This window comes from Cibotium barometz, chromosome 5 (assembly GCF_041138505.1).
Source record: "Cibotium barometz isolate CiBa-2024 chromosome 5, ASM4113850v1, whole genome shotgun sequence".
NCBI lineage: Eukaryota > Viridiplantae > Streptophyta > Polypodiopsida > Cyatheales > Cibotiaceae > Cibotium > Cibotium barometz.
Genome location: NC_141050.1, coordinates 21,584,526 through 21,604,993, shown reverse-complemented (window position 1 = coordinate 21,604,993; position 20,468 = coordinate 21,584,526). Strand labels below are relative to the sequence as shown.

The 20,468-nt window shown below is 41.9% G+C and overlaps 1 protein-coding gene across 2 annotated transcripts in view; it reads left to right on the top strand.

The window, feature by feature from the left end:
• LOC147638194 (kinesin-like protein KIN-12F) overlaps positions 1–14,992 on the top strand; it is a 34,894-nt gene extending 19,902 nt beyond the window's left edge. Inside the window, exons 17-37 of one of the 2 annotated variants that reach the window (XR_015265820.1) lie at positions 1–70; positions 169–234; positions 388–483; positions 600–701; positions 4,638–4,718; positions 4,829–4,951; positions 5,058–10,910; positions 11,044–11,151; positions 11,349–11,500; positions 11,593–11,680; positions 11,842–11,916; positions 12,000–12,227; positions 12,316–12,414; positions 12,678–12,752; positions 12,851–12,909; positions 13,297–13,408; positions 13,657–13,767; positions 13,849–14,015; positions 14,175–14,240; positions 14,329–14,448; positions 14,576–14,992. Coding sequence is in view for 1 of the 2 variants with exons in the window: in XM_086798115.1 (XP_086654241.1) it covers positions 1–70; positions 169–234; positions 388–483; positions 600–701; positions 4,638–4,718; positions 4,829–4,951; positions 5,058–10,910; positions 11,044–11,151; positions 11,349–11,500; positions 11,593–11,680; positions 11,842–11,916; positions 12,000–12,227; positions 12,316–12,414; positions 12,678–12,752; positions 12,851–12,909; positions 13,297–13,408; positions 13,657–13,767; positions 13,845–14,015; positions 14,175–14,240; positions 14,329–14,448; positions 14,576–14,695 (7,975 nt within the window). In the remaining variant the exon portion in view is untranslated. Of the gene's footprint in view, positions 71–168; positions 235–387; positions 484–599; positions 702–4,637; positions 4,719–4,828; positions 4,952–5,057; positions 10,911–11,043; positions 11,152–11,348; positions 11,501–11,592; positions 11,681–11,841; positions 11,917–11,999; positions 12,228–12,315; positions 12,415–12,677; positions 12,753–12,850; positions 12,910–13,296; positions 13,409–13,656; positions 13,768–13,844; positions 14,016–14,174; positions 14,241–14,328; positions 14,449–14,575 lie in introns of both variants that reach the window. The other variant, XM_086798115.1, reaches the window with a different exon arrangement.
• Positions 14,993–20,468: the final 5,476 nt, after the last annotated feature.

Here is a 20,468-nt window from a genome sequence, read left to right as displayed (position 1 = left end):
GTTGCAAGATTTCTATGAAGGTGGTGAACGTGAAATCTTGGTAGAGGAGATTTCGAGCTTAAGAGACCAGGTGGTCCTTATGCAAAGATTATTGCGCCTTCAATCTATGCTGTTGAAAATTTTACAGCATCTCTCAAATAACTAACAGGTTGAATAAATATTCTGTAGCTATTGGAGTTTCTTGAAGCAAAGCTTGCTGGAGATGAACTTGTGCTACAGCAGACAAATGGGAAGGTTGGTGCTTCCAAACTTTGTGTGTAGGTCCCAAATGTGTCGCAGGTGTGTGGTTCCTTCGGCTTGTTTGTTCAGGTGTGCATGCAGTGAGTGGGTAGGTATATGTGGGTGTGACGTGCATGCTCTCATAGTAACACAAGTTTGTTTTTGCAGGTGTTAGAATCAAAGGATCCCGATGAGAAGCTCTTGACTGCAAGCACATGTGAAGAGAATAACACTATTTCAGAATTAATGTCTCTACTTCAAGAGGCATGCTTCTTTTCTCAGTTATTTACATTTAAGACTAGATGGGGGAGAAAACAAAAACAAAGAACCCTTCCTCTCTAATAAGAAAGTCTCTTATGTGTTTTTGGTCTCTCGAGTAGAAAGACGAGCAATTACAGCGGGAGATGGCCAGAGCTGATCAGTTGAACCAGAAACTTGTTGATGCTATGCGTGATGTTGAGCTTCTAGGGGAAGAATTGAAGGTGGAGTTACGACCGTGTCAGATTTTTTAATTGTTAAGCTATAAATTGGCTGTTCTCTCTCTCTCTCTCTCTCTCCACATTCATCAAGCTTTTGTGTCATTTGATTGAGGCATGGTATAATGTTGGTTGGCTTGCACAATTTACAGTTATGAGTAATGATTGCAGCAGAAGTCCTTGGTCTCAATTTGTGTGACAAGCAAGACACCCATCAAATGGTGCCATCTTCTTTGGAGGGAGAAAATGCAAGTTTCGTGCATGGTTTGTGTGTTTCACATGGTTTCAGAACCCTGTCCAAGCAGTGTGGGTTTGGTGGCCTGGAAGCAGTCTGTCCTCATTCTCTGATAGTAGTCTTTTTTTCTCTTGGTATGATGGCTTCTCCGCTATAAACTTAGTCGTGGAATATGTGGATAGAGACCCAAGGAGACTTCTGTTTCAAGATCAACTGGGCCCCCACCATGGACTTAAAGCCACAGCCACTGCTTCACTGCTTCACATGGTGAAGCAGAGGTCTTCTTGGCTGAGTGGCTCTCTCATGTACAAGTCATCTTAGGTCTCCAGCCTCATACACAGGCAGATGTCTCTTTGCTTATAGTCATTTCCTGAGGACCATCCAGTGGCAAGGTCACTCAACCCACAACATTGGTGGTGTTGTATCCCATGTGGGGGGCTTCCATCCTTCAGAAGTTGGCCAAGGAGTAGAGTTTCTGTCATGAGAGTCATTTGTTTCCAAGGGGGCTTTGGTTTCCGGGGAGCGGGAGAAATTGCTTTGCCGCCCTTTTTCAGGAAGTTGGTCACTTCACACCAAAATAGGTCCCATTTTGCAGTTGTCTACTATGTACTTGAGCATGCACCTCTAAGGGTATCCCTCTTTCTTTCCTCCTAAGGTTTCCAAAGCTCTCAAATTCAGTGCTTTAGTACATGAGACGGGTTGAGGCTTGCTATTGCAACTACAATCCTTGCCTTTTTTTTTGGGAGCTGAAATATGTAGGGTTTGCGCAGGGTGTCCAATGGTTTAAGGGGGCAGGACGAAAGGGCAGCTCTACCATCTGTTTTTTTTTGGGCGGGAGGGGGGCAGATTGATTCTCTTATGTTACAGGAGCTTAAGATGGGTGATGTGTTGTGTCCAGAATGGCAAGCTACTTTTAGGACTAACTTTCTTGAAGAAGGCCTTTGTTTTAATAGAGAACACTTGTATCCAAGGTGGTTAGAAATGTCAGTTACGGCAGGTACAGTACATGTTCAATTCAAGTATGGAAAGTTTTGATACGACCACTCTTTTTCTAGTTTTTTCTTTTCTCTCCAAAAGGAGATTTCTATTAATAAGTAAAAAATCATACAAAGGGAGATATCAAACCAAAAGATAGGGAGATCTTGGCCAATCAGGGGGACTATGCTGACATAAAAGATAGGGAGAGCTTAGCTAATCGGGGGCACTAAGCTGACATAAAAGGCCCGTTGGAGTGGAGGACAAGAAAATACCATGGTTCCACTTACTCTGTGCTTTATCTCTGCAGCTTTAGAAGATCCATGTATGTGGCCAAAAAAGTGAACGATGTCACTCCATATACTGCAAATACTGAATACCCTCAAAGGCCTCTGAGCATCTGGCCTATCAGATATAATGGCACGCCGTGATATTAGCAATAATCTCCCAGGTGGTGTCAATACTCAGCAAAGGTGGTGTATATCGTGACTGGGGATATCTTGAAGCAAATGTTTTAGAGCTATGCCCACCGGGGACAAGCATAAGCTCCCCTGCAGCTGTGAGCCAGACTGAGTGAACATGCAATAGCACCCCAAGTAATTTAGATAGGATCTCTCCTCAGTTTGCCCAAGAGCTGGGCTATAGATACCCAGATCCTCTATGCTCCTCTGCACTTCCATATGCAATGATACACTGTCTCGGATGGAGTTGGGCATCTAGGACAAGAAGGAACCACACCAAAAATAGATCTCCACTTGTAGGTGTGGGCAATCCACCTAGTAGAAACAGCCTAAAGAAGTAGAATACTTGGCTCCTCCTGAACGAGTGTCAGAGTCTCTGCCAGAATCTTCTCTGAATGGGAGGGTGTTCATACACCTCCTAGTGAAGCCTAAGAGTGGGAATTCATAGGGTCAAGCACGAGCAACTTGGCGTTACGCACAATGTAGCTGAAAAAAGGTATGCTCCTCGTGGGGTTAGTTGCATTCCCACTCACCAAGGTCCCAATGTGGATATCTGATAGGGCATCCACCATATAGCCATAGGCACCACGAAGCATAAGTACCATCGTTGGGGAAGGGTCAGTATACCAACGTTTCTCAGAGCAACCCACTACTCTCACTGGACGGATCATAGAGCTAGGTGTGAACACTTGTACATCACATCTCTCCATCTGCCATCTGTGTGTTGTGCCTCTAGCCACTACTGCTCTTAGGGACACATCTAAGAATATAGCACATGAAGAAATCCTTTCAGTGCTCAATACTAGGAAGGAATGCTCTAACGACCTCTTGGTTAAAGTCTTTCCCTTGATGTTTGGCTTTGGCATTGTGCTTTGTTGGAGAGAACAATCCATTATTGTTTTGGCGTGTTGTATGAAGGTTGGCCTCTACAACTTTATACACCTGTAGTCAGGAGGGGGGAAAACACTGTTTCGACAAATTAACTAGCATATTCTTCTTGTAAAGATATATACACTGAAGGTTTTTTAAACATGGTCAAGTAAGGAAAAGACGAAGTGGGGAAGGTGAACAGCCACAAGACTAGCAGCTTGGGATCTATTTTTGTTAGGTTTTTAGTTTTTAAGAATAAAAAACTCTTGGTAAGAGGATGCGTTTTAGAGGCACACTAGACGCCTTCAGTTTGAGTGATTCCAAAAGAGGATAATAGGTAGAATCCATTCCAAGTTGCCAACATGTGGGCTTTTGATAGAGAAGCATAAGTTCCGGGGTATAATTTATTGATGCAGTGGTCTTGGACTATATAGCTGGGATTTGGTCTTCTCTAGACTCTAGTCCATGGCATAAGACAAGATGCCCTTTGATTGGCTTTCAGAGAATAAGTGAGCATGGCCAGCCTGTAGCAAAGGCAAAGAAACAAGGAGTCGTTTGTCAGGAGATGACACTTAGGTGTGCACTTGGAGCATTTCGAAGAATGATGAAAAACACTTGACGGACACTTGGATTGGTGAGAGACCAGCCTGGTCACGTCTCGATAGTTCTTATGACTCTAGGACATGTTGCATGGGAGAATGTTGTATTGCCCAAACATTCAGACGGTTTTTGACATGTATTATCAATTCCAATATGCAGAGCACAGCACTCTTGAGAAAATTGATCATGTGATCCATTATAGAAGAATTCACCTACTTATGAATTGATGCTATGCATACGTTGCAGTTGATCTTAATGAGCTGCATCTCACTCTGTTGTGCTATAGCTTTGACACAAGCTCTTGGTGAATACTCTCATTCTTTCTTTCACTTGTGTTAAGGCCACTATTATGGGCCACTCATGCAAGGGATGAATGGAAAAGACATCTTCTAGAATCTATGGAGAAAGTTTGTCTCAAGAGAAAGGTCCTGTTTTTCAAAGAAAAAACAAATCATAGTATATATGCTCATCAATATAAGCAAATCTGATCTCCATGAAGGCAGAGTGAATATTACCCAGGTCTTCTGTTTCCTCCTCATTTGCCTTTGGTATGCTGGAGCTACTTTGGAAAGTACGGATTTGTCTTTTGAAGCTCTTCTAGCTGTTTTAACTATCGTTCTCTTGCATCCATCTATGTAGTCCTCTGTGTGTCTGTCTAGGTTAATCTCTCCAATCCACATGCATCCACATGCTGTTTGGTTAAATTTCAAATCCTTATATCATCACAACCTTCTCGAAAACCCTTTTCTGTGTAGCCATTCGGTGCTATTTAATTCAAGAAAGGTGTAACTGTTTATGCAGAAAAACAGGAAAGATTTAGAGGCTGCAAAAGGCCTTGCTGAGCGTCTGCAGCTCACTGAGGCCAATCTTGCTGCTGCCCAGGTTCAGCGAATGAATTACATTATGTTTGTCTTAAAAACCTCAAGATGTTTTTAGGGGCAAGCCAGGTTTAATTTTTGTTTGGCTTTTTGTACTCTAATTGATCTAATCAGGAGACAGCTGCTTCTGCTCAAGCAACTGTTAAACAGATAAGGCTGGAAACTGAGGACATAGCACTTCAACAGCGACAATCCTTCTCTGAAATTCAGGAGGCAACAACAGTATGGCGGTTCCAGGTAAAATATTTGTATGCCAGATGGGTGTATGCCATGATTCTTTTTGATTTTTTTAAAGGCAGTATTTTAAAACACTTATCCCATACTTCAAATTTTAATGTGTCAGGAATTGCAGCTGAGATCCCAGTTGGAAGATGCTCAAAACATGATAAAAGAGCTGACTCTGCAGAAAACTCCTGCATGTGTGGAATCTTCAAATGGAAATGAGCCAAAATCTGACATTGCAGAGATGGTCATGCAGCTTCAGTTGGAACTTGAGGCAATGGATTGTTTGATTCAAGAAGAGCGTGCCTACAGGAAAGAGGCAGAAGAGAGAAGCATTAGTCTGAGCATGCAGCTTGAGGAAGCTGAAGAGAGAAGTGAAAGGCTGAACGCACAGCTCAAAGAAGGAGAAGAGAAAAGTAAATGGCTTAGCACACAGCTCGAGGAAGCAGAAGAGAAAAGTGAAAGTCTTAGCACACAGCTCGAGGAAGCAGAAGAGAAGGAATTGGAAATTTCCAAGAGGCTACTGGAATCTGTTGAGGATCTTAATCATCATAAGTTGGTGATTGAATCTTTGGAAAGCCAGGCACTTCTTTCTGTGAATGAGACCAACCATCTTCAAACTCAGAATATCAAATTGACAAAGGGTTTGAAAAATCGGGAAAATGAACTGCAGGTTTTGACTGGGTATGTTGTGTTCTTACAGAGTGAGCTACAGCGGGAACTTGAAATCCGAGTACTGGAAATGGAAGCCAATGAAGATGATCATGATTCAAACCTCAAAGATAAGCTTGAAAGGACAAGGAAAGCACTTGAGCAAGCCCAACAGCTGAATACTAAGCTACAAAACGAACAAGATTCACTCAGAGCTCTTGAGCATGAGAAAGAGCTTGTGCGTGCAGATGCTGAAACGGAAACAACAGAAGCCATCACATTGCTACAGTCAGAAATAGTAAGTCTTTGTGAAGATCACAAGAGAACCCAACAACGAGAAGTCAAAGCTGAACAGAAAGTCATACAACTTAAAATGGATTTGAGGGCACTTCAGTCAGAGTTGAATGCTTTGTCTGAAGAAAATTTACAGCTGAGGAGTCTGTACGATAATGCAGTGAAGGAGAAAGATACAGAAATTTACAAGTTAACTCAGGATTGGGAAATGGCAGCCACCAATCTTATTGAATGTCTGTCTGAGGGCAACCAAGCCTTGGATGATGCTGCTCAAGAAATTGACAGAATAGCTGAAGAATGTCCTTCACAGAGCAATCAAGATTTCAACCATGAAATTCTTGCCAGCAGTGCAGAAGAGAACCTTGTTGAAGTACTGCAAAAAAGACTTATGCATGCTCAGAAGCTAGCAAAACAAACTGAGAACAAGGTGAGAGTTTTGAGTGATGCCACCTTAGCCATTGCTGAGATACAGAGACAGGAGAAAACTAACATGCAAAATGATTTAGAAGCTTTAAGTCTGCTGCTCGAGGAAAAGACTTTTTGCATCAACTGCCTACAGAGCAAAGTCGAAAGTTGGCAAGGAAAAGCACTGAGAGCTGAAAAAATGTTACTTGTTACATGTATAATCATAGATAGACTTTCTGACAATGCCAATGAACTTGCTGTCACCAAAAGAAGAATGCAAAGTTTGGCAGATGAGGCTGCTATGGTGATTGCAGAGAGGGAAAATGAAGTGCACTGCTTGTGGCTTCAACAGAGAACAGATCAAGCATTACTAGAGGAGAAGGAGATTGTAATATTGAGCAATGAAAAGCTGATTCAAACTCTACATGGACAGATGCAGGATATAAATTCTCAGAAGGAGAAGACCGAGGATCACCTCGGTTCATTGAAGTGTGAACAGGACATGATTCAAGGGAAATTGGACTTGGCAGAGAAAGAGGTGCAGAAGCTGAGGCTGCAAGTTGAAGCAGCCGAGCAAACATGCGCTAGGCTTCTTGCTGAGCTTTGTCAGGCATACAAATGCACAGAAGAGAAGGTTGTCATGCTAGTTGAGATCGAGCTACTTCAAGGTCTCCTCAGCTCCCAGGAAAAGATGGTACAGGAAGAGTTGCTAGAAAATTGTTCAATATTCTCTAAAATGGAAGCAGACTATCAGATGCATAATAAAAAGCTTGAGGAAAGAGTCGGCCGACTGGAAGGGGAGAAAACAGTTCTGCTGGATGGATTAGGGAAAGAAAGGGTTCTTGCATTACAGTTAGGTGGAGATTTGCAAAAAGCTTACCAAAATGTGGATAAATTAACCATCAAATTTGAGCAATTGGAGAAGGATCTCATTGCAAAGCACACTCTATCTCTACAGCAAAATGAACAGCTGCAAGAATCACGCTCGACGGCTATTAGTTTGGAAATTGAAAATGCTTGTTTGGTGGATGAGCTACATAGGCAGAAAATGTGTGTTGCACAACTCCGAATTGATCTGGAGAAAGCATGCTCAGAGTCATCTGTCAGTCTACAGGCTGCAATGGAAAGCTGGTCTGGAGAAAAGGTTGTGATGACTCTGGAGGCTGAGCTGAAGGAAAATCTTTTGGATGGTCAGGTATGCCTGCTGGAGGAAGACCTTTCACTATGCAAGTCAAGGGTGGAAGCTGCAGAGAAAATTTGTCATGATCAAAATATCTGTTTTAGAGAAGAGAGCATGGTATTGACAAATAGGGTCAGTGAACTTGAGGTTCTTGTTCAAGATCTCAATGGGAAGCTCCAAATTTCTGATATGAACCTGCAAATGTCTCAACTGCAGGCAAAGCAGGCTGAACAAAAGCGTGCTTGCCTTTCTATCCTTGTAGAACATTTGTCTGAAGAATTGGCTGCAGATAAATTTGCAGCAGTTGTCGAGATGGACATAATCAAACTGGTGTTGGAAGATCAGGTTCAACTCTTGCAGGAAAGCTGGCTGCAGCTCAAGTTGGAGGGAAGGGAAGCAAAGAAGATGTCAACTGAGCTGGCCAAAGAGAAAACTCTTGCCATTGCTAACATGGAGACATTGAATTCAGAGGTTGCCAACTTAAGAGTTCAGAACAGGGCACATCAAGAGGTTTCAGAGTCTCTTAATGGGGAGCTCTCAAAGTGTAACGACCAGCTACGGCTGCTTAAAACTCAAGCAGAGCAAGCTCAAGAAAGGTGTGCTTGTCTTGCTTTTAACTCTGAAAATGTTCAAGAGATATTGACCATAGAAAATTTCGTCCTGATTTTTGAGAAGGCCGTTTTGAAAGAACTGTTTGTTTATCAGGAGGGAATAGTGCAGAAAGAAACTTTAGCCTTAAATCTGAGGAGTCAGGTCTTGGAAGGACAAATACAGGAATGTCTAGAGAAGATCAATTGCTTAGAATCAGAAAATGCCAGTTGGATCAAACAGATAGAATCATTCTTAGCAGTTGCTCAGCATAGTGTTGCAGAATTGAAGAGCCTCAACCAAGACCTAGAGAACGACAGGGAGCAGATATCTAAGGTATACATGGAAATGAAAATCCTCTGGGAAGGAAGCAGAGAGTACAGGGGTGAACTTAATCAGAGCCATATTGAGAATACTGAATTGAGATGTTGCCATGAACAGGAATTAGACAATAGTGTAAAAATGTTGCAAACTTTTAAGGAAGAATTACGGAGATGCCGTGACCAGGTAGGGTTTCTAAAGAACGAAAGGGCAAGTCTATTGAGTGAGAGATGTCAAGAAAAAAATCTGTGTGCACAGGTGAGAATAGAGCTTGAAAGTAGTCACAGGGAGATCAGGGATATACAATCAGATTGTTTGCAGGTCAATAAGTGTATGCTGGAAAGCCTTGGGCTTGTTCGAAACTCAGGTGAGGTACTGACAGAAGCTCTTTCAGCAGTCACACAGTTGAAAACAGAGCAAGGCCTGTTGCTGGATAAGCTACAACAGAAGGAGGTTGAGATATCTGCATTGCAGGCTGAGCTTCAGCAGACTTGTGAAAGTTTAGAATACGTGGGGAACATGCATTCCTCCTGCCAAAGAAATCTTGAGCAAATTTTGGAGCAAGAAAAAAAAAAGAACCGAGAGGAACTGTTAAATAAAGAATCTGCTGTATGTCAGCTTCAATCAGAGCTTAGTCATTTTTCTGAAATGGCTGAAATGCTTGATCGGCTGTATAAAGATGTATGCAAACAACTGCAGTCTAAGGATTTGGAAATCGAGAAACTTCATGAACAACAGCAAGAGTCCTTCAAAAAGTTTTCCACCATGCAGCAGGAGAAACAGTTCTTACAGGAGGAGTTGGATATCAGAACAAAAGATTCTCTGCAGGAAGATATGCTATGCCAGTCTGCTGATACAGGTGATTCTCATTTTATTGAGGAAACACAACTCGAACAACTTGCTGGTAGCCCAACAGGGTTGCTGTTAAATGTGGACGAGTTGGAAATTTCGAATCTAGAGCTCAAGGCTGAGGTGGACCGCCAGAGGGGAGACATGGAGATTCTTCAATACGAACTTGAGAAGAGCTGTGATATTGTCGCAGAAGTGAAAGGTGCTCATTCCAAAACCCTTGAGGTGTTGCATGAGAAAGAAAAGGAGTTGCTGAAATTCTCGACACAGGTTAAGGAGATGTCTGCTAATTCATCTAAACTGGAACAAGATAATCTTCTTTTAGAAAAGAAGAATGTTACACTTCTGCAAGAGGTTCAAAAGTTGGGCAGTCATCAGTTAAAACTAGAAGAGGCTTTATATTCCTGCAGAGCAGTCCAAGAAAAAGCTATGAAATCCATAGATGCTGTTGAAATTCATGAGAATAGGCTTTTTTCTCTGCATGATGATGTTGAGCGTTTTGTAGCTTCAAAATCACCTGGAGGAGTAAGTGAATATGTTCTTGGCGCGTTTGAACGATGCCAGCTCATCCTTGGTGACATTGAAACACTCATCGAATTTGGCAGCAAGGTGGCAGAAGATCTTGAGAATGCTAAAGGATGTTTAAAGCACATGGAACTGGTTTTAGATGATAAGGTGATGCAAATCAAGGACATGTCAAGGAGAATTGTGGATTTGGAGAGAGACAAGAAATGCCTACAAGAAGAAAAGAAAAGGCGTGATGCGGCAATAAAGGTTTGGCAGCTTCATAGTCAACAACATGGGCATGTCCAGGATGTTTTAAAGGCAACACATGAAGGGTCTGAAAAGCTTATGGAGGCTGTACAAGGGCATGAAATGAAATTGACTGGCTTGCAAATGAAGATTGAGAGAATAACTGAGTGGCTTTCTCAAGAAGTGGGTTATGATACCAAAGTTGCTTTCACAGAAGGATGTGAGCTTGTTTTATGTGAGGTTGAAAAGGAAGTGCAAACCTGCAGAGAGCAAGCGGACTTGGCTTGGAAAAAATTTGAATTGGCATTGGATGAGAAAGCAAAAATAGAGGAAGATCTTCTGAAAAAAGATCAGATGATCAAGAGCTTGCAACTGGATGTGGCTCTATTGCAAGAACGTGCAGCTGTAGCAAGGCAGGGGAATAATGAAGAGTATGAGTCAAACTCTATTATCAGGCAGCTTGAAGGTGAAGTAAGTAAAAAGCAGCTGCAAATAATTAGCTTAGAGAGTGAGTTGTGCCAGCTTCAACACAGCTCAAATTCTGCGAACAGCACACTGGCAAATATGGAGGAAACAATTCTAGAGCAGAGAAAAAGTCTTTCCTTGTTGGAAACTGACAATATACAGCTTAAGTCACAGGTTCAAGGGTTGATTGCTAGGAATGTCTTCAATGAAGAAGACTTGGAAGATAAGCGACATGCCATTAAGGCGCTTGAGATGGAATTGCTAGAATTGAGCTCTTTAATAGAACAAGGAAATGCTTTCTCTCTTGACGATATGAATCTTGATTTAAATCGAGCTCTCAACGAGAGGGATATAGCCATAAAAGAGAGAGATCAGCTGCATGCAGAATTGGTGGTTCTAAACGAGCAGTTGGAGATGGCACAGCAACTTGCTGAAGAGCATGAGGCCATAGCAGTAGAAGCTCGCCAGGTACTGGTTCTGACTAGTACTATATTAATTGTTGAATTGGTTCATTGTTACTTGTTCCTAAGATAGTGACATGGGCTGATATGCATTGTGAAAGTTAAAGATAGTAATCTCAATTTGAGGTGGATCTTGACAGGTTGCAGAGACAAGCAAGACTCGTGCGGAGCAGAAAGAAAAGGAAGCAAAGCTTCTAGAGCAATCTGTGGAGGAATTAGAAAGCACAGTCAGTGCATTGGAAACACAAGTATGTCTCATGTTGTGTTTTGCATTCACTGTTGCTACCAGTTGAAACTGAAAGTAAGCTAGTCAACATATTTGTAAAGGATTTGCAAGTCTTAATATTCGGGCTCGGGCATGGTCCCTATGCATTAGTTGGGAGGGTGCTTGTATGAGATGTATATGAAGTATACTATGAAAGACATTGTGAGTTGTCATCAACAGGCGGGTATATTAAAGAGCGACGCAGAACGGCAGCGGCTGATGAGGGAAGATATAGAAATAGAATTGCAAGCCTTAAGGCACCAAATGTCACAAATGCAGGCTCTTCAGTTAGAGAGTGAGGTGCAGCACTGTTCCTGGGAGCAGAAGCAAAGGTTTGAGCTTCCTTTAAAACTAAAACCTAGCATGCTACCTGTGTATCTTGATCCATCCGATGATGATGCCATTGGTTAAATTTGCATTCTAGGGACTTGGAAATGAAGGGGGTGCAACTTATGGAAGCTGAGGATAAAATTCAGATCCTTGAAAGGCAGTGCATAGAAAAAGATGAACAGGTTATCTTGATTTAGAGAAGAGTTCAAAGTTGACTAGAAAAAATGTTTCCCATAACTTGTTTGAATAATTTAGTGCATATTATACCTCTTTTGATGATCGCAAGTTTCTTTATATTAATGGTTGATGTGAAGAATCATTTTTTCTTTTGGGGAGTTTGCAGATCAGAAAGTGTAAAAATGATATGATGGAGCTTGTTTCTGGGGCAGAGAGGCAGGCTTCTGAGCACCATCAGATTGTAGGTGCTCAAGTCTGCACTCCTAATAATTTCTCTCTTTACATACATACAATCACTAATTGTTGTATTTTTGTTGATACCAGTTAAGAACTTTGGAGAATATGGCCGAGCAAAGGTCAAGCATACAAGCACTGACAAATCCCAAGGTAGTCGATAAAAATGCTGCCAAGCCTCGAGGGTCGGGTTCACCTTTCAAGTGCATTGGTTCAGGGCTGTCACAGCAGATGAGCTTTGAAATTGATGAAGAGCTTAGCTGCAACAGGAAAAAGATTGAAGAACTTGAGGCTCTTGCCGCTTCAAGGCAGAAAGAGGTAAGCTTGTTATCTTCCCGTCCACTGACCAAGTAGATTCTGTTGGAATGCATTATTGTTATGTTGAAATGCACGTTGGTATGTGCAGATATTTATGCTCAACATCAGGCTTGCTGAGGCTGAAAGCATGACACATGATGTTATAAGGGACTTAGTTGGAGTGAAGTTAGACATCACAAATTATGCTGTAAGTGCTAGAGACCAGGGAGGAGAAAGGGTGGAGGGCCGGTCTTGACCGATATGTTTGGTCAAATTTTTAATTCAATTGTCTTTCATTTAGTTGATATATAGTGCTTCTCTTATCTTCACGACATGAACATTTTCTCTCTTACGAATTAACACGCTTACACATGTAAGCAGTCTCTGCTAGCAATCTGCTACATATTGCGACAATTTGATGCTTACGGTTTGTATAAGGCCCTCTGACTTCAACAATTCTTCTGATGACAGACATTGATTAACCATCAGCAGGTGCAAAAAATTGCAGAGAAATCTTTTACGCAAAAGGAGCAGGCTAGAGAAAAGGTCTATGGTTTAAATTGTGTAATGTGAAACCCATGAAGGTTAGGCTGGGCTCTCTGTCCTAGTGTTTGTTTTATTTATTTGAACTGTTTTGGTTTCAGGAGAAAGAACTCTTACAATTGAAGACTCAGTTAAATGAATTTATTGAGGAGAGAGAAAGGTAATTAAATCCATATCCCCCAAACGATTCAATTGCAGCATGGAAATTCTTGAACACATATTAACACCCTTTGAATCACAAGAAAACCTGATTGTAAAAACATAGGATTATGGATTCGTGTGTAGCAAAATTTGTAAATTGAGGGGCATAGGCACTTTCCTGCCCATGCAAAGGCTGTTAAGCAGTTACGATGGGTGGGAGCTTGGATGAGTGACAGGCACACACCATCACCATCCTCTCTCTCTATTTGTATGTGGAAAAACAGATGGATAAACTCTAGCACACCAAGAAATGAAAACAATCCAAATGCTAGCTATGATGCTAGAGGAATGTAGGATAGACATTAGAGTTCAAAACAGTTTGGAATGTGTTCTGTCTCTCCTGCAGTTGGCTTGAAGAAATCAATCGAAGGCAGGCTGAAATGATGACTGCCCGAGTTGCTGCCGAGAAGCTCCGACAGCGTGATCAACTTCTCAGCACAGAGAATGAAGTGCTAAAGGTGAGTTTTCTGGAAAGGGGACAAAGCAACACAGTAAGAGATTGTTTTCTCTTGCAAAAATTAGGGTTTCAACTGTCTTCCACAAAGTACAGTATATTAAACATGCATCACTCAAGAACGTGAAACTTTTCCTCTTTAGGACAAATTATGGTCACAATTTAGCATTAAGGTCTAGCATTGGTTCATATCGTGGCGCTTTCGGTTTGTATGATTGATTGATTTAAAACTTGAGAGGCTCTTATGGCCAGATGGAAAATGTCAGCCAGAGACAGAGGCTGGTTGAGCTGGAAGAGGAGGTTAACAAGCTTTCTGGCCAGCAAAATCTTCAACAACGAATCCACCATCATGCCAAAATTAAGGTTTACTGAAATGGCTTTTCTTGTACAGCAGGGTTTCCCTTGCAACTCTCTTATGGTCTCTTTGGTTATGCATAAAGGAAGAAAACAACCGCTTGAGGATGAAGAATGAGGACCTGGCCGCTAGGCTACGACGATCTGAGGTTATCCTTAATCGAGTAAGCGATGAACTGGCACGATATCGGGCAGCAGACGGCAAAACTCCTCATATAGACCTGGAGGAGGAGCAGAAACTTGAAGTCAAATTACAGGTAGAGTTCTCATGCAAGATGGGGGATGCCAGATGGGAAAGCACATAGTCTACACTATGAATGATGATGAGTATGGATTTCGTGAATTCTAGATGCAGGCAGCTGCACTGATTTGAGGAATACTGATTGTACAGCCTCATCGGTTGGGCTTTTGTGCAGGAGGTAGAAGAAGAAAAGATTCAGCTTGCCCAAGCGCTTCTTACACTGTGTACGAGTGTGCTTGAGGTTAGTAGGCCAGCAACAATGCACCTCATGCGTAGAATTTTGTGAACAAGAAAGTGTTCTCACGATATTGTTTTCTAATTTGCTGCAGGTAGCTGGTGTGGCCCGACCGGCGAGAGGAGTTGACCATACAGTGGCTGCCGAGGCTCTAAAACATCTTCAAGATCGGTTAGATACAACTGAGCGGGAGCTTTCTGACATGAAATTGAAGGTCAATTGCAGAGGATTTAGAGTTGGCTTGATTGCCCTTTTGTAGTAGTTTCAAAAACTTTGGTTTGCTCCATTCCATCACACAAAGACCTACCAACCCCTAAGTCTTTCTGTTCTGCCTTTTGCAGAATAAAATTGAGTGGGAGAAGCGACGCCTCAGTGAGCTGCGCTCTCTGCACTCTCCAGTAACAAGCACAAGCTTTGCAGCTGCACAGAAGTCTGTCAGTCCTCCTTACTCATCAAGATAGTCCAAGGGGCTCGAAATGACCAAGTAATCTAACCTTAGCTTCACATCCCGGCTTTACTTGTACAAAAGAGAATTGCATACTCCAGACCACTTGTAACACAGAAACATTGTGCTTGATCCCTTAGAACATCCTACAGATGTTTTTACAGAAGGTTAGGCCTTTTCTGTATCAGGGGGCATGTTGTAATATTATCACACTGATTCCAGCTGGAATCTTTGGTGTTTGTAATTTACGTGTAAGTCAACACTCGTTATAAATCACACAAGCGTAATCGATGTTGCTTCGAAAAGAAACAAAGATGCCTTATTACCTTGCGGAGTTTTTGTGCCCGCACGTGCGTTTGCAAGAGTGTATGTTCCTATGTTAGACATAAAATCTTTCTAAATCATCATGTGCCCCGATTGGTACCCCACGATGAGTCACAACAGTTTATGGAGAATACCAGTATGCTGAATCTTCTCAAGCAAAGACAACAACACATGTTCCTTCATGCAAGGCAACTACACCCAAGGAACACATGTTCTTAGCCAAGAAACCTATTTTCACGTATACACACGTGTGCCCAAGAAACTCTATGAAATTCGCATGATGTATCCATGTATGTTCCTTTATATCCATGTAAATTTATATACGATCCCACATAGGTTCATGTTCGTATACAAACCCATGTATGTAAAGATTATATCCACTCATGTTCATGCTTTCACGTATGTGAATGCATGTTCCCAAATGTATCCATGCACATTCACATGCTTTTGACCTATCAGTAAATGCACGTTCCCAGACATATCCACATGTTCACATATTCACACGCTTTTGACCTATCTTGTGAACACATTTTTTTGGACATATCCACGTGCATGTTCACACACTTTTGACTTGGCTAATGCACGTTCACACGCTTTTGACCTATCAACAAACACATGTTTCAAGATGTATCCATCTATGTCCCTACAACCTCTTGCAAACGTATGTTCCTAAGGTTATCAGAGACTAATTTTTTAAATAGAATCGGCATAACTGAATCTACCAAGGCCATAAGAAGTAGACAAAACCTAACCTTATTGGCCTCAAGCCAATACCCTGTTCATCTACATGCATTTTGGGAGGTTTTAGATACAATATGCTAGTAGAGGAAAGTGCTTCAAATGATCCAAAATACTAAGCACCCTCTATGGTAGCCTTAGTGTAGTGTCCCTCTAGGGTAGATTGAGCGTACATAGAGACTTATAGAAGCCATACTTCCTTTGGTAGTTAGGGACACAAGTGATAGTGAGGATGCTACCTCAGGATAGGCTTACGAAGAGGGACGATCCAAGTGTGTATGGAAGACTCGTGATTTTAGACTCATGAAACCCTACTCAGGGAAGCCTACTCGGAGAATTTGTAATCAGAGTCCTATGCTTGGACCTTACCAATTGTTGGTGATGGGGTTGAAGACCACCTAGTAAGAGTGGTAGAAATGACCCATAGAATGGCCCTAGATGAACCGATTCTAGGTCTAGGGCCAAATTTCATTAGGATGAGAGGGATGTACTTGCCATTCCCCCCTCTACCACCATTGACATAGCCCACGCATCATCATTGGCTCTGTTAGCTTGAAACCTTTTGCTCTAGAGTGTTTTGGCTTGGGTCTAGGAGAGGTAGCATCTAGAATATTTGGACCGAGTATGGGAGGAAGTGCAAGAGCCTCGAGCTTCACATCCTCGCTCTTTGGCACAAACGCTTCAGGAAGTTTTAGCTTATAGTAGGTGCACTAGAGTAGTTGGAACCATAAGTGGTTCAAGTGTTACACCATCACACCTTAGAGAAGGAGGCTATGGAGTATTTCATCCCGATAGTTGGCTCGGAGCACGAGGCTCCAAAGTAGGACACAACCTAGAGGGAGCCTATTATCCATAATATGATCCAAATATCCATGTACATGTCCCTAGGAGTATTTTAGCACCCCAAGTGGATACACCATTCCAAACCTATGCCCCAATGATATATCCATACACATATCCCTATGATTACCCACCTCAACCTACACCTATCCTCATTCCATCCCATACATGTTTATGATAATAATGAAAATAGGAAGCAGGGTAGCTACTACTAGGGTTGCAATACCTACTACAACACTTGACAAGGTCAAATTGGTTCAAATTTCTAACTAAGCTTATGTCAAAGGCGAATGGGATAGGAGAGATCCCATTGCTCATCTCAAAATGTTCGACCAAATGTGCAAAACATGTGGTTGGCTAGACACAAACAAAAGGTGGGTGGTGTCTTTAGCCTCACCATGGAAGGAAAATCTAGGTAGTGGTTCTAGTCACTAAAGCCTAAGGATAAGGTAGACTTTAGTGCCTTAAAGACAACCTTGACCACGTAAAACAACTTGAGAAGGATTCAATCCATGATTACATTAATTAAGTGCAATGCCTACACTCACATTGTGTGAATACAGATAAATTCTCTGATGCTATGGGAAGAGTTGGCTAGGAGTTTTTAGAAGGGCTTTGAGATCCCATATTGCACAATGCGAGTTGTGCTATCTTTGGAAGCATGATTGACTTTGATGATAACTTTATGGGAACTCCCTCACGAGAGCTCCCCATATGGCACACATGTTTTGGCACAATACCATCAAAGGCAAGCACCAAAGGAAAAGAACCACAATACCGTCAAAGGCAAGCACCAAAGGAAAAGAACCACCAACAACATGTTGATAGAAGAGCTTACTACAACACTCATACAACAAATGAACTAGCAATGGAGAGGGGTTGGGAAGAGACTTGGGAAGAGATACCAACTACATCTATACCCTATATATAAATTGGTCTAATGTCCAATGTGTCAGCCAACCACACTAACACAAAATTCCCAAACTTGAGACAGAATTAAGGAGGTTTCTAGAGTGCTAATTGTCTAAGAGTTAGAAATCATGATACGACTTATTTCTAGCCAACCCACAAGGCAACATCTGCTCGTTGCTTGCTACCCAAGCATAGGGTAGTTATCTCGCTAGTTTTGCATGCTAGCAATGTGAGATCCCTCTGCCCCCTCCGCGCATCGGTTCTCGGTAGCTAGTAGCGGAAGTAGCTTCCTCTTGCACCGCGGGCAGGGTTTCCCACTCGGGGCCTCGCCCTCAAATGTCTGGACATGAGACTAATCTGGTGGTCATTCCGAAACCGAAACCGAAACCGCAAAATTTTCCTTGCTCGAAAAATGGGGACGATTCCACCTTTTTGATTTTCTTAACGAATTTTCTAACGGGGTCAAGAGACTAAACTATCCTTCACCTAATTAAACCAGATAGAAGGAAAACTATCAGTGACTTAATGTGAAGAAATCAACACTTTTTCCTAACTAAAATCAGGCATAGCCGTTGATCTAATCATTTGAAGGAATCAACGCTTTTTCCCTAACCGAAATCAGGCACAGCCATTGATCTACTCATTTGAGAAATTCTTCAGGTTTTATTATTTCAATTTAATTATTAAAACTCCACTGATTCTAGCCCCATCTGGCCCATGGATTAGCCCCCACCACCCAACCACTGGAATTGGTAGAACCAGACAATTACTCACCCACCCATAATTGAATGTCTTTCTTAACTTTTGCTTTCAAATACAGATACGCACACACTTCTCTTTAAAACTTTAACATATAAAATAATCCATTGAACAAATAGTTATTGGTTACAGATATCATAACTCAAAATTTCCATCCAGTCCCTTGTTTCTCAAAAAAATACAGTATCACTCTGGATTCTCCGTTGAGACCAGCTGGTCAGCTAATGAGATCCAGTAACAGATTACAATAATCATTTCGTCCATCATACATATCTTCCATGACATACGCATGGGTGTCCTAAGCACCGCGAGCCCGTGCATCGCCTGGTCAGAACCCTCCAAGATCCTCCTTAGGTGTCTTGGCACTTCACTCAGGGACCGCTTCGTCGGCCCTCGTCCATCGTACTACCAGAAGCGCACCATTTTAACTGTACCAAGGCTGGTCAGGCTTTGCCGCATAAGCTTTCCCTTGAACACTCCCCACCGCCAGCTGCTGTTGCAACCGAACTTCCCTTAGAAAAACATATATCACCACCCAACCACTATAGTGATGGGATCCATTTAAGAATTTGGTTAGGTTTTGTCCCGGGTACCAGGGAAAAGAGTTCCCAAGTCCCCTAGCCGGATATTCATGCAAACTTAAAACTAGTCACACCACTTAGACACCCAATATGAAATTACCTTTTTCACAGATTCAGCTGTCAAATAATCTTTTAAAAATACTATAGTATCACTGATCATAAATCTTCCAAAATAATCGGTTGAATCCTAATTTTTAATTTTTCCTTCATCGGTGTACCTATGGCATCATTGGCAGCCAGAACGCTCACCACCTGTCCACTCAGGGGCCTTTTTAATAGTTCCTAGCTCATAGTCCCCGGCAATATATTCACTTATAAAAATCAAAATGGAATCTCTGTTGAAGATCAGCAAGATCAACCAACAGATCCATATAAAAGAGCCATGGACTCATCCGTTGAGGACCAGCAAGATCAATCAACCAGATCCATGCCCGAATTGAGAAAACAACTCTTACTCCTAGTTCCAATATCTTCCACGACGTACGTATGGGTATCTTTGGTGACCCACGAGCACCGTATGGTCAGCACCGTCTAGGATCCTTCAGGTCACCTAGCGCTTCACTCATAGGCTGCTTCCTTGGTCCCTCATCCACCATACCGGAAGCTCAGCATTTAAATCAAACCAAGGCTGGTCAAGACCTTGGTTGACCTTGCTATATGCGAGACGTCCTCCGTTGACTCTCCGTCAGCTGTTGCAACTTTATCAGTTAGGTCTCCACGACCTCATTTACAAGACGATCAAAATGCTTCCCTAGCATTCTTGACATAAAACAACCATTTAAAAACAGGTTATAAATTTAGTTTCTATAACCAACTCTCGTCTTTCCACATTGTTCCACATCAATCCACATTATTTAATCCACATCCATTTCATATGTATTCCCATTCTCATCCAATCTCATCATTTTCCATCTCATCACATTTCCTCCTTTATCCTCATCAGATCTCATCCACTCGCATCTACCCATCACATCTCATCACCTCACATTCATTCACATCTCATCCATTCATATCTACCCTGATCCACATCACATTACATCACATCACATCACATCACATCACATCACATCCATTTCACCTCACATCTCATTCATTCACATCGCATCTAATTCATTCAAATCCATCACATCACATTCGCATCATGTCTCATTCATACACATCCACCCAATTGTTCACATGTACGACTACCCACATCTATCCATACATTCACATTTATCACTTCACATCCACATATATTCATGTCACATCACATCTCTTTACATCACATCACATTCTTTCACATACACATTCACATATATTCATGTCACATCACATCTCTTTACATCACATCACATTCTTTCACATACACATCCACGTCCATTCTTTCACATACATCCACATCCATTCTTCACATACACATTCACATCCATTCTTCACATACACATCCACATCCATTCTTCACATACACATCCATTCTTCACATATACATTCACATCCATTTTTACATACACATTCACATCCATTCTTCACATAAACATTCACATCCATTCACATCCCATATTATTCATTTACATCCCGATTCCCATGACATCACATTACATCTTATCCATTAATTCACATCTATGTGATTCACATCGCATCACATCACATCTATTC